At 46.5% G+C, this 11,071-nt stretch overlaps 1 protein-coding gene across 4 annotated transcripts; it reads left to right on the top strand.

The window, feature by feature from the left end:
- Window positions 1-1,541: 1,541 nt before the first annotated feature.
- Window positions 1,542-10,013, top strand: LOC115124293 (myelin proteolipid protein-like). Of its 4 annotated transcripts, none has more exons than XM_029653699.2 (7): window positions 1,542-1,698; window positions 3,551-3,737; window positions 4,559-4,715; window positions 6,168-6,339; window positions 7,144-7,217; window positions 7,349-7,414; window positions 9,751-10,013. In XM_029653699.2, the coding sequence occupies exons 1-7, from the start codon at window positions 1,695-1,697 to the stop codon at window positions 9,925-9,927; spliced, it is 837 nt and encodes a 278-aa protein (XP_029509559.1). In that variant the 5' UTR covers window positions 1,542-1,694; the 3' UTR covers window positions 9,928-10,013. The 4 variants fall into 4 exon arrangements, with proteins under 4 accessions (XP_029509559.1, XP_029509561.1, XP_029509558.1 ...); XM_029653701.2 differs by lacking the exon at window positions 9,751-10,013 and adding an exon at window positions 7,803-7,982 and having other exon boundaries at window positions 1,615-1,698; XM_029653698.2 differs by lacking the exon at window positions 1,542-1,698 and having other exon boundaries at window positions 3,535-3,737.
- Window positions 10,014-11,071: the final 1,058 nt, after the last annotated feature.

The following is an 11,071-nucleotide window of genomic DNA, read 5'->3' as shown; positions in this document are numbered from 1 at the left end:
AAGAGAGAGAGAGAGAGAGAGAGAGAGAGAGAGAGAGAGAGAGAGAGAGAGAGAGAGAGAGAGAGAGAGAGAGAGAGACAGAGAGAGAGAGAGAGAGAGAGAGAGAGAGAGAGAGAGAGAGAGAGAATTTTATTTATTTTTTATTTAACCTTTATTTAACTAGGTAGGCCAGTTGAGAACAGGTTCTCATTTACAACTGCGACCTGGCCAAGATAAAGTAAAGCAGTGAGATAAAAACATCTACACAGAGTTACACATAAACAAACGTAGTCTATAACACAATAGAAAAATATATGTACAGTGTGTGCAAATGTAGGAGAGTAGGGAGGTAAGGCAATAAATAGGCCATAGAGGTAAAATAATTACAATTTAGCATTAATACTGGAGTGATAGATGTGCAGATGATGATGTGCAAGTAGAGATACTGTTGTGCAAAAGAGCAAGAGGATAAATAACAATATGGGGATGAGGTAGTTTTGTGTGCTATTTACAGATTGGCTGTGTACAGGTACAGTGATCGGTAAGCTGCTCTGACAGCTGATGCTTAAAGTTAGAGAGGGAGATATAAGACTCCAGCTTCAGAGATTTTTGCAATTCGTTCCAGTCATTGGCAAGAGAACTGGAAGGAAAGGCGGCCAAAGGAAGTGTTGGCTTTGGGGATGACCAGTGAAATATACCTGCTGGAGCGCGGGCTATGGGAGGGTGTTGCTATGGTGACCAGTGAACTGAGATAAGGTGGGGCTTTACCTAGCAAAAACGTATAGATGACCTGAAGCCAGTGGGTTTGGCTACGAATATGTAGTGAGGGCCAGCCAACGAGAGCATACAGGTCACAGTGGTGGGTAGTATATGGTGCTTTGGTGACAAAACCGATGGCACTGTGATAGACTGCATCCAATTTGCTGAGTAGAGTGTTGGAGGCTATTTTGTAAATGACATCACCGAAGTCAAGGATCGGCAGGATATTCAGTTTTATGAGGATATGTTTGGCAGCATGAGTGAAGGAGGCTTGTTGCGAAATAGTACGCAGATTCTAGAATAAATTTTGGATTGGAGATGCTTAATGTGAGTCTGGAAGGAGAGTTTGTAGTCTAACCAGACACCTAGATATTTGTAGTTGTCCACATATTCTAAGTCAGAACCATCCAGAGTAGTGATGCTGGACGGGCGGGCGGGCGGGTGGGTAACAATCAGTTGAAGAAAGAAAGAAAAAGACAGAAAGAAAGAAAGAAAGAAAGAAAGAAAGAAAGAAAGAAAGAAAGAAAGAAAGAAAGAAAGAAAGAAAGAAAAACATGAAGAAAAATAACATGGAACAAGAAACAAGAAATCTTGGAGATGCTACCAAATGATATGCAAATACACATGGTGCTGCTGACCAACAATGAACTGAAGTACATTTTTCCAAATTGCTACATTTCCTTATCAGTTATTAGTTGAATATTACATGTTACAATTGACAATACGGCATGTATAGCCCCTCATAGCCCTCCTTCATTATCCTCTGTCTTGAACCGTAGTCCATTGAAAAGCGACCTTGTTTCTTTAAGATTCGACTGTCAGCCATCAACGGGTCAGTCTGTTCTTTGTTGAAGAGAGAGCGAGTTGAGGTTGATGTTTTGGGGACTGAGGACAAGTCGTGCATAATATCACCCGAGCAGCTGCGGTGGAAAGCAGCACATCCTACCAGAGACAACATGGGTAAGTTATCTACGTTTGTTAAGGTACCTCTAATAGGCTATTTTATAGCCAACCAACCACAAACAAACGATACGTTTTCTTTGGTATTCTTTTAATGATTTTCACATTATAACATGTACTATTAGGCAATGGCTGGCATGGAAGGGTAAGATTGCCTATACTCACGGGTGATGCCAGTACTATGTAATTAATTTAATGCTTCTAGAGGCACATACTGGCCTACTTTTCAGAAGTGCCTTGTCGCGTTTGCTTTCACTTACAATTTCTTAATTTTTTACCGAAATACCGTGTTTTAAGTAGTTATTTGTTTGAGGAAAGTAGCAAGTGAGTTAATTATAGGCCACTTTGCAACAATTTGAACAAAATGGGCTTCGGTTCCTAAAAGGGTTAAACTTGCTTCCTCGGGCATACAGGGCTGGGATGTAACGGAGAAGTTAATTGAGGTTCCTAATAGGTCCGTATGTTTATTCGGATTGTTGAGGGCCTTTTGAGGTCAGAACAGTGTAAATAGAGACAAGTGAAACTGTTTAAACTGGAGTGAGAACCCCTGTTGCTGGGTGACTATGCTATTTTCCTTCCTCTGTGTACTGAGAAGTGCTGCTATGTTCCTTCCTCTGTGTACTGAGAAGTGCTGCTATGTTCCTTCCTCTGTGTACTGAGAAGTGCTGCTATTTTCCTTCCTCTGTGTACTGAGAAGTGCTGCTATTTTCCTTCCTCTGTGTACTGAGAAGTGCTGCTATTTTCCTTCCTCTGTGTACTGAGAAGTGCTGCTATTTTCCTTCCTCTGTGTACTGAGAAGTGCTGCTATTTTCCTTCCTCTGTGTACTGAGAAGTGCTGCTATTTTCCTTCCTCTGTGTACTGAGAAGTGCTGCTATTTTCCTTCCTCTGTGTACTGAGAAGTGCTGCTATTTTCCTTCCTCTGTGTACTGAGAAGTGCTGCTATTTTGTCAAAATAACAAAATTGCTTGAACATAAGTATTGAGACTATAAAAGTAAAGTGTTGATTATCAAGTGTTGGTTATCACTGCATGTCCTGGCGGTTAGTCAGTGTTCTTTCATTGGCAAACTTTTTAATTGGTTTAAAACTCATTTCCACACTGGTGTTGTTATGGAACCTGGAAGACGGTCTGATCTCTCGCTCACACACACAACCCTGGAGTGGCCGAGTGCATGTGTGTGCTTCCTCTTCCTGCCATCTGTTATAATGGTACCAGCTCCAGCCAGTCTTCTGAGATCTTTCCCCACTTCCAGCTCAGACTATTGGATATCCCTCTGGTTGTCACAAGCCTCCTTCTGCTCCTATAAACCCCAGTGTGGGTGCTGGAGGTGGCTCTGGCTATTGTTTGCTTGACATTGGAGGCCCTTTTCTTCCCACACTGCACCGGGACAAAGAACGTTGTCTCTGCAGTCACACAAGCAGTCTCTCTTTCGCTGTCCTCCATATTTTCTCGCTGTCCCCATGGTGTGAGCTGGGGTTAGTGTTGGGACAAACAGACAGATCCTCACGTCCTAAGGGCCCATTCACAGCACATGACTCTGGGGAAGAATGCCCCGTATCTATCAGACAGACCAAACACTACTGTGCATAGAAAACAGAACAGTCCGAGTAACTCAGGGATGAGCTATTTTGATGACCACAGCTGGATAGTGTAATTAACTGTAGCCATATCCTTCCAGTATACAGCTGTTTATCCATCCATGTAGTCACAGTGACGTTATGTTCATTAACACTCCCCTGGTGGTGTTATAGCCTGTCTTTGTTGTTGTGACTGCTGTAGTAAGTGCCTGGGAGGATTGCCCTATGCTTCTCTACAGGTAACCCTACATTAACCCCTATGTCCTGTCCTATAGGTTGTTATGACTGTTGTATGAAGTGCCTGGGAGGGGTACCATATTGCTCCCTGGTGGCCACTCTGCTGTGTTTCTCTGGGATCGCTCTGTTCTGTGGCTGTGGTCACCAGGCCCTCACTGAGACGGAGAGACTCATCGAGACATACTTCGCCCGTAACCTACAGGACTACAGTACCCTGGCCTACCTGTGAGTGGCTCAAAGGCTATTGCTTTACCCCCCCCCCCCCTAGGACCAGGATTGGCCACCATTGGTTTAGATGTCCCCTAGGTCTGCTGTATAAGTATGTTCAACTAAATGGTAGACCTACTGACCTCTGTACTGATGTGTTGTGATACTTTTTCCCCTCCTCTTCTCCCCTCCGCCTCTCTGTTCTCCCCTCCGCCTCTCTGTTCTCCCCCGCCTCTCTGTTCTCCCCCGCCTCTCTGTTCTCCCCCGCCTCTCTGTTCTCCCCCTCTCTCTGTTCTCCCCCGCCTCTCTGTTCTCCCCCTGCCCCTCCGCCTCTTTGTTCTCCCCCCGCCTCTTTGTTCTCCCCCCGCCTCTCTGTTCTCCCCCCCCCCGCCTCTCTGTTCTCCCCCCGCCTCTCTGTTCTCCCCCCGCCTCTCTGTTCTCCCCCCCGCCTCTCTGTTCTCCCCCCCGCCTCTCTGTTCTCCCCCCCGCCTCTCTGTTCTCCCCCCCCTCTCTGTTCTCCCCCCGCCTCTCTGTTCTCCCCCCCCGCCTCTCTGTTCTCCCCCCCTCCGCCTCTCTGTTCTCCCCCTCCGCCTCTCTGTTCTCCCCCTGCCCCTCCGCCTCTCTGTTCTCCCCCCGCCTCTCTGTTCTCCCCCCGCCTCTCTGTTCTCCCCCGCCTCTCTGTTCTCCCCCCCGCCTCTCTGTTCTCCCCCGCCTCTCTGTTCTCCCCCCGCCTCTCTGTTCTCCCCTCCGCCTCTCTGTTCTCCCCCTGCCTCTCTGTTCTCCCCCTGCCCCGCCGCCTCTCGGTTCTCCCTCCTGTACCTCCTTCTCTTTCTACATAGTATCCAGTACTTCCAGTATGTTATCTATGGCTTGGCTTCATTCTTCTTCCTCTACTGCATCGTACTGCTGGCGGAGGGATTCTACACCACCAGCGCCACCAAGCAGACCTTCGGAGAGTTTAGGAGCACCCTGTGTGGACGCTGTCTTAGTAGCATGGTGAGAGAGTGGGGGGAATGGTGGAGGTGTGAGGGTAACAGGGTGGAGGTGTGAGGGTAACAGGGTGGAGGTGTGAGGGTAACAGGGTGGAGGTGTGAGGGTAACAGGGTGGGGTGGAGGTGTGAGGGTAACAGGGTGGGGTGGAGGTGTGAGGGTAACAGGGTGGGGTGGAGGTGTGACGGTAACAGGGTGGGGTGGAGGTGTGACGGTAACAGGGTGGGGTGGAGGTGTGACGGTAACAGGGTGGGGTGGAGGTGTGACGGTAACAGGGTGGGGTGGAGGTGTGACGGTAACAGGGTGGGGTGACGGTAACAGGGTAACAGGGTGGAGGTGTGAGGGTAACAGGGTGGAGGTGTGAGGGTAACAGGGTGGAGGTGTGAGGGTAACAGGGTAGGGTGGAGGTGTGAGGGTAACAGGGTAGGGTGGAGGTGTGAGGGTAACATGTTGGAGTGGAGGTGTGAGGGTAACATGTTGGAGTGGAGGTGTGAGGGTAACTGGGTGGAGGTGTGAGGGTAACACTAACCGGGTGGGGTGGAGGTGTGAAGGTAACAGGGTGGGGTGGCGGTGTGAGGGTAACAGGGTAACAGGGTGGGGTGGCGGTGTGAGGGTAACAGGGTGGGGGTCACAGGGTAACAGGGTGGGGTGGAGGTGTGAGGGTAACAGGGTGGGGTGGCGGTGTGACGGTAACAGGGTGGAGGTGTGAGGGTAACAGGGTGGGGTGACGGTAACAGGGTAACAGGGTGGAGGTGTGAGGGTAACAGGGTGGAGGTGTGAGGGTAACAGGGTGGGGGTCACAGGGTAACAGGGTGGGGTGGAGGTGTGAGGGTAACAGGGTGGGGTGGCGGTGTGACGGTAACAGGGTGGAGGTGTGACGGTAACAGGGTGGGGTGACGGTAACAGGGTAACAGGGTGGAGGTGTGAGGGTAACAGGGTGGAGGTGTGAGGGTAACAGGGTGGAGGTGTGAGGGTAACAGGGTGGAGGTGTGAGGGTAACAGGGTAGGGTGGAGGTGTGAGGGTAACAGGGTAGGGTGGAGGTGTGAGGGTAACATGTTGGAGTGGAGGTGTGAGGGTAACATGTTGGAGTGGAGGTGTGAGGGTAACTGGGTGGAGGTGTGAGGGTAACACTAACCGGGTGGGGTGGAGGTGTGAAGGTAACAGGGTGGGGTGGCGGTGTGAGGGTAACAGGGTGGGGTGGCGGTGTGAGGGTAACAGGGTGGGGGTCACAGGGTAACAGGGTGGGGTGGAGGTGTGAGGGTAACAGGGTGGGGTGGCGGTGTGACGGTAACAGGGTGGAGGTGTGAGGGTAACAGGGTGGGGTGAAGATAGAGTGGGGGTTGAGGCTAGTGGGATGAAGGTAAGAGTGAGGGCTGAGATGAGCGCTCAACAAAACTGATTCATTTTTGGCCTGTTATGATTCATAAACATCCATCTCTCTCTCCCTTCATCTCCAGTTTATATTGATAACGTACCTGCTGGTGGTGGTGTGGCTATTGGTGTTTGCCTTCTCTGCCTTGCCTGTCTACTTCTTCTACAACATGGACACTACCTGCCACACCATCACCGTCCTGACTGAGGAGACCCCAACTAGCATCAACCAGCTCTGTATTGACGCCAGGCAGTACGGTAAGGACATCAAACCTTCCCTCACTGTAGTTCTCTATATGACCTAATCATCTATATGTAAACCTGACCTCACTGTAGTTCTCTATATGACCTAATCATCTATATGTAAACCTGACCTCACTGTAGTTCTCTATATGACCTAATCATCTATATGTAAACCTGACCTCACTGTAGTTCTCTATATGACCTAATCATCTATATGTAAACCTGACCTCACTGTAGTTCTCTATATGACCTAATCATCTATATGTAAACCTGACCTCACTGTAGTTCTCTATACGACCTAATCATCTATATGTAAACCTGACCTCACTGTAGTTCTCTATACGACCTAATCATCTATATGTAAACCTGACCTCACTGTAGTTCTCTATATGACCTAATCATCTATATGTAAACCTGACCTCACTGTAGTTCTCTATACGACCTAATCATCTATATGTAAACCTGACCTCACTGTAGTTCTCTATATGACCTAATCATCAATATGTAAACCTGACCTCACTGTAGTTCTCTATACGACCTAATCATCTATATGTAAACCTGACCTCACTGTAGTTCTCTATACGACCTAATCATCTATATGTAAACCTGACCTCACTGTAGTTCTCTATATGACCTAATCATCTATATGTAAACCTGACCTCACTGTAGTTCTCTATATGACCTAATCATTCATGTAGATTCCGAGTGCTCAATTCAATTCATTAAAATCTACTCTGTGGAAATCTGGAGTGACGTTTACAACTACAAAAGCTGAAAATTGACAGCAGAGAATCAAGTCTTTTTCTCCATTTCTTTCAGGGCTTCTACCATGGAATGCGTTGCCAGGCAAGGCTTGTGGAATGACACTGTCCACTGTCTGCAAAACCAGAGAGGTCAGTCATACAGTTTCTCTCATGATGAAACTTGGCAGACACGAGGAAACAAAGCGTGTCTAGAATGTCGACGTGTGTCTAGAATTGACACATGATTACTTTGACTCATCTCTGATTTTGTTCTTTTACAGTTCCGTCTGACCTACGACCTGTACATCGCAACGTTTGCCGGGGCTGGCATCACACTCTTGGCGCTGGTGAGTGACCCTGCCCTAATCTCTTAACTGGGAGCAGATTGGCTACAGCCTTACAATAGAGTTGTGTCCCATGTGACATAGTCAGTGTAGGTGTTCAGGAATGGCAGGCCTCCATGGCTGATGAGTCTCACTGTAGCTCTCTGTTCTTTCACTTCTCAGCTGATTCTGATCATAGAAACACTAACGTCATAACGGCTGGTACTTTTCCTGCTGGGAAGATCCCATAGTTACATTGCCATATCAGTACACTGTTAATGTAGCCTACTGTAGATGCTCAGCATTACACTGAGATTGTCATGGAACTTGATGAACATAAGTGTGAAATGGTGCTCAATTCTGTGTTTTCTGTCTTCAATGCTCTCCTTTCATTCTCTCTCTCTCTCTCTAGCTCACCTACATGGTGTCCACCACCTATAACTTTGCGTTGCTACGGTACCTGGGGAGAAAGGGTATAGGCACACGGTGTTAGACTCTCCATCCGACAGAGACACCCCGAGGGGACACTATGACTCCCTAACACCCCTCTACCTATCTTCACCTTGAGCGAATCCTATTCTGTCCATTTCCCCTTCAAGACCCACCAGCCTTTCCCTGTACTGTCCTCATTGCACAACGGGTGGTTTAGTGGATGTGTTGTTGAGAAACCCAGACGTATGCTACCTTTTTCTACTGCTTTGTCACTGTCTTTTTCATGTTCCGTTTAGTTTGTTCTGAAGCCGTCTTCCAGTTCTCTGTGTTTTTGTTATTCTCCATATGGATTTTTGTCATGTGTCACCAAATGTTTGTAAAGATTGATGTAATCTTCATATACTGAGGTGAGTGTGCATGGCATATACTCCATGTTTTATCTTTCCTCATTTTTAAAAAGAAATCTCATGTAAAACCTAACTAATAATTTTGGTAACATAACAAAATGTATATTTGACAAATATCTTCAGTTATAAATGTCACACTGACTCATGGTTAGGGACTACTTGCCTAGTTTAGGCTATGTGATTCTAATCTGTTACTATGGGTACCATCCCTCACATCTGGTTGCTATGGTGCCAGACAAGTGTGCATTTGCAGTTCATCTCTGACCTCAGGTCCTTTTCTCACGGGCAGCAGAAAGGCCTCAACAATGGAGGCCGCCCCCCTTAGGACTTCTTAGAAAACTAACCAATCAGAGGGGGTTCCTAGGGTCCACCGGCCCCCGGGTGGGAGGTGGAACGAGGGGGGGTCTGTGTGACAAGGCCCCTTTGTTACTATAGGGACCTTAGTCTGTGGCAAGGGTCATATTGAATGTCTTTGGGAGAAGGTCTTCATGACAAAGACAGGGAAAAAGGCTGAAGTCTTCTCTCAATGGCCCGAATACCAACCCTGCTGTGACGAACGCACTGCTGCACGACACCCCATCTGTTGGAGATGATGGACCCTGTGAAGGGACTTGGAAAGAAAAGGGTTAACGTTTGTTTGAATTTGGGGATATCTCTGAGAAAAGGGACAGTATTTTTAGTGCGTTTGTGTCAAGACTTCTGGTGGGAACAGATGTAGAGAAGTCCTTCATTTCTCTGTTTTTTCATGTTAAGATGGTGAAGTTGTTACTGCTGCTTGTTTTTTTTAGCAACCTTTTTTATGTTATTTAGAAGATTTAAACCTCCTCTTAAGATGCTTTACTCTGTACGGCACCACATTGAGGTGATTTTAGTATTGCTCTCCCTTCTGACGGTATTCATGGTATCGTTTGCAAGAGATGAGGTTCCGTTATAGAGGCAAAACGATGCAGTTTGGTCTCTGTAGCTGTCTAGAAAATATTAGTAGTTATTGTATAACAACCCACTACTTACTGTAGATAAATGTACTAATCTTAATTCCAATTTATTTTGTTTTAAACAAAAGACGGCTTCTTTAACTAACAACATATCTTGTAACATACTGTGAGTGTAGGTTATCCAATTGGATGGACGCTTTATCCAGCAGCACAGGTTGGTTTTGTGAATTGACAACTGGCTGTTTCTTTGTGTTTTATGAAAACTGTTGGTTTGGTAATAAAAGATGTCCTCTCCTTTTTTAAAGAAGTTATTCTCTCTTTTTGTTACGACCGGGTATCGAACCCATGATGTCCATGCTACTCTTAAGGCTACTACTATGTGTGCCCTGCCAGCTCCTCGATGGGGCATTTATTTATTAACATTTATGTCAAGTCTGCTCATCACACAAACGTAGCTCACTGAACCAACTCTGTGACACCCCTATCAGTAAATGTGTTGTGAGAAAAGCCTGTTTTTGTGCCTTGATGCTACTGTAGGCCATGTCTTCCTGGGGCTGTTTCTCTTATGGCTTCTCTTCCCCCACAGATCCACTGCTGCCTCCAGCTGGCAGTCAGACAGGTGGACCTAAAGGAAGAGAGGAGGCAGGAGAAAGACCAGAGGAAAAGCTATGAGCTGTACGGTAGACTGCAGAAGGACATAGAAGGGACAATGCGCTCCCCTTACGCCCCCCACATCATATCTGATAGTCTACCTCCTGACTGACCCCCCCCCCCCCTCAACCCTCCATGGTAACCCCTGAGAACGATCAGTTGGAGCTGACTCCCTAAACTTGAAGTGACCCGTTTCGTGTATCCACATTTAATCCTGGATTTTTAAAAGCAGTGGAGAATCTCCATGAGCATGCTTTTTAATCCAGGACTAAACCTACTAATCTGAGTCTGGGAAATTGTCCCGTGAAAGGTTCCTCCCTAATATTGAATACAATTATTTGGTTTATATCCTTAGTCTTTAAACCCACACACATTATTATTATTGTCTTATCCCAGTGGGTGGTTTAGTTTGCAGGAATCTCAACAGCTCTCCAGAGTATACTTCTACTTTCTCCTGCTTTTGACCTAGCTAGCCGTTTTAGAGCCAGGCCAGATCCATTGTCAGGATATTATTCCATGTTAAAATATATTCTTTACTAGCCCATACATGGGCTCTGAAGTCCTATGAAGTTAAGTGTGTTCATTTTGTAGGTTTACATGACTTGCGTTCCAGTTTAAATTCCCAGTTAGACTTTGAGTTGTACACTGGCGATATGTTGGACAAAACAACCCTATTAGGGCCCTGCTTTTTTACATTTAGTTTCTTTCTCTGAAGGGACAAATTTTATATTGGTAACCTTTCATATGTGTTTTGCTTTTCTTTTGGCCAAATCAAGGTAAATAAAGATGTTTACTGTTACTATCCTGTTGTTATGATCTGATTGTAACAATGTACTTTCCAAAGAATCATGTACTCAAAAGAACCTCAAAACCACATAAGTCAGTTCTTGTATTTGGTATGTTGCATGTTTTTGGTTTTATTAGTTGTCGTACATTGTTGGATAGTATTCACACCTACATCCAGTCTTTCTGCATCCCATATGGCAACCTATTCCCTATATAGTGCCCTCATTTTAACCAGGGGCCATATGGCAACCTATTCCCTATATGGTGCCCTCATTTTAACCAGGGGCCATAGGGCTGATTCCCTATATAGTGCCCTCATTTTAACCAGGGGCCATAGGGCTGATTCCCTATAGTGCCATCATTTTAACCAGAGGCCATAGGGCTGATTCCCTATAGTGCCATCATTTTAACCAGGGGCCATAGGGCTGATTCCCTATATGGTGCCCTCATTTTAATCAGGGGCTATAGGG

This window comes from Oncorhynchus nerka, linkage group LG6 (assembly GCF_034236695.1).
Source record: "Oncorhynchus nerka isolate Pitt River linkage group LG6, Oner_Uvic_2.0, whole genome shotgun sequence".
Taxonomy (NCBI): Eukaryota; Metazoa; Chordata; class Actinopteri; order Salmoniformes; family Salmonidae; genus Oncorhynchus; species Oncorhynchus nerka.
The sequence above is the reverse complement of the archived record's forward strand: the minus strand, read 5'-3'. Positions and strand labels throughout refer to the sequence as shown.

Coding starts and splice junctions, on each gene's coding strand:
- LOC115124293 (XM_029653698.2), top strand. CDS start 3,535: ATGTCCTGTCCTATAGGTTGTTATGACTGTTGTATGAAGTGCCTGGGA. Junction 4,716..6,167: donor GACGCTGTCTTAGTAGCATG/GTGAGAGAGTGG, acceptor CTTCATCTCCAG/TTTATATTGATAACGTACCT. Junction 7,415..9,750: donor GCATCACACTCTTGGCGCTG/GTGAGTGACCCT, acceptor CTTCCCCCACAG/ATCCACTGCTGCCTCCAGCT.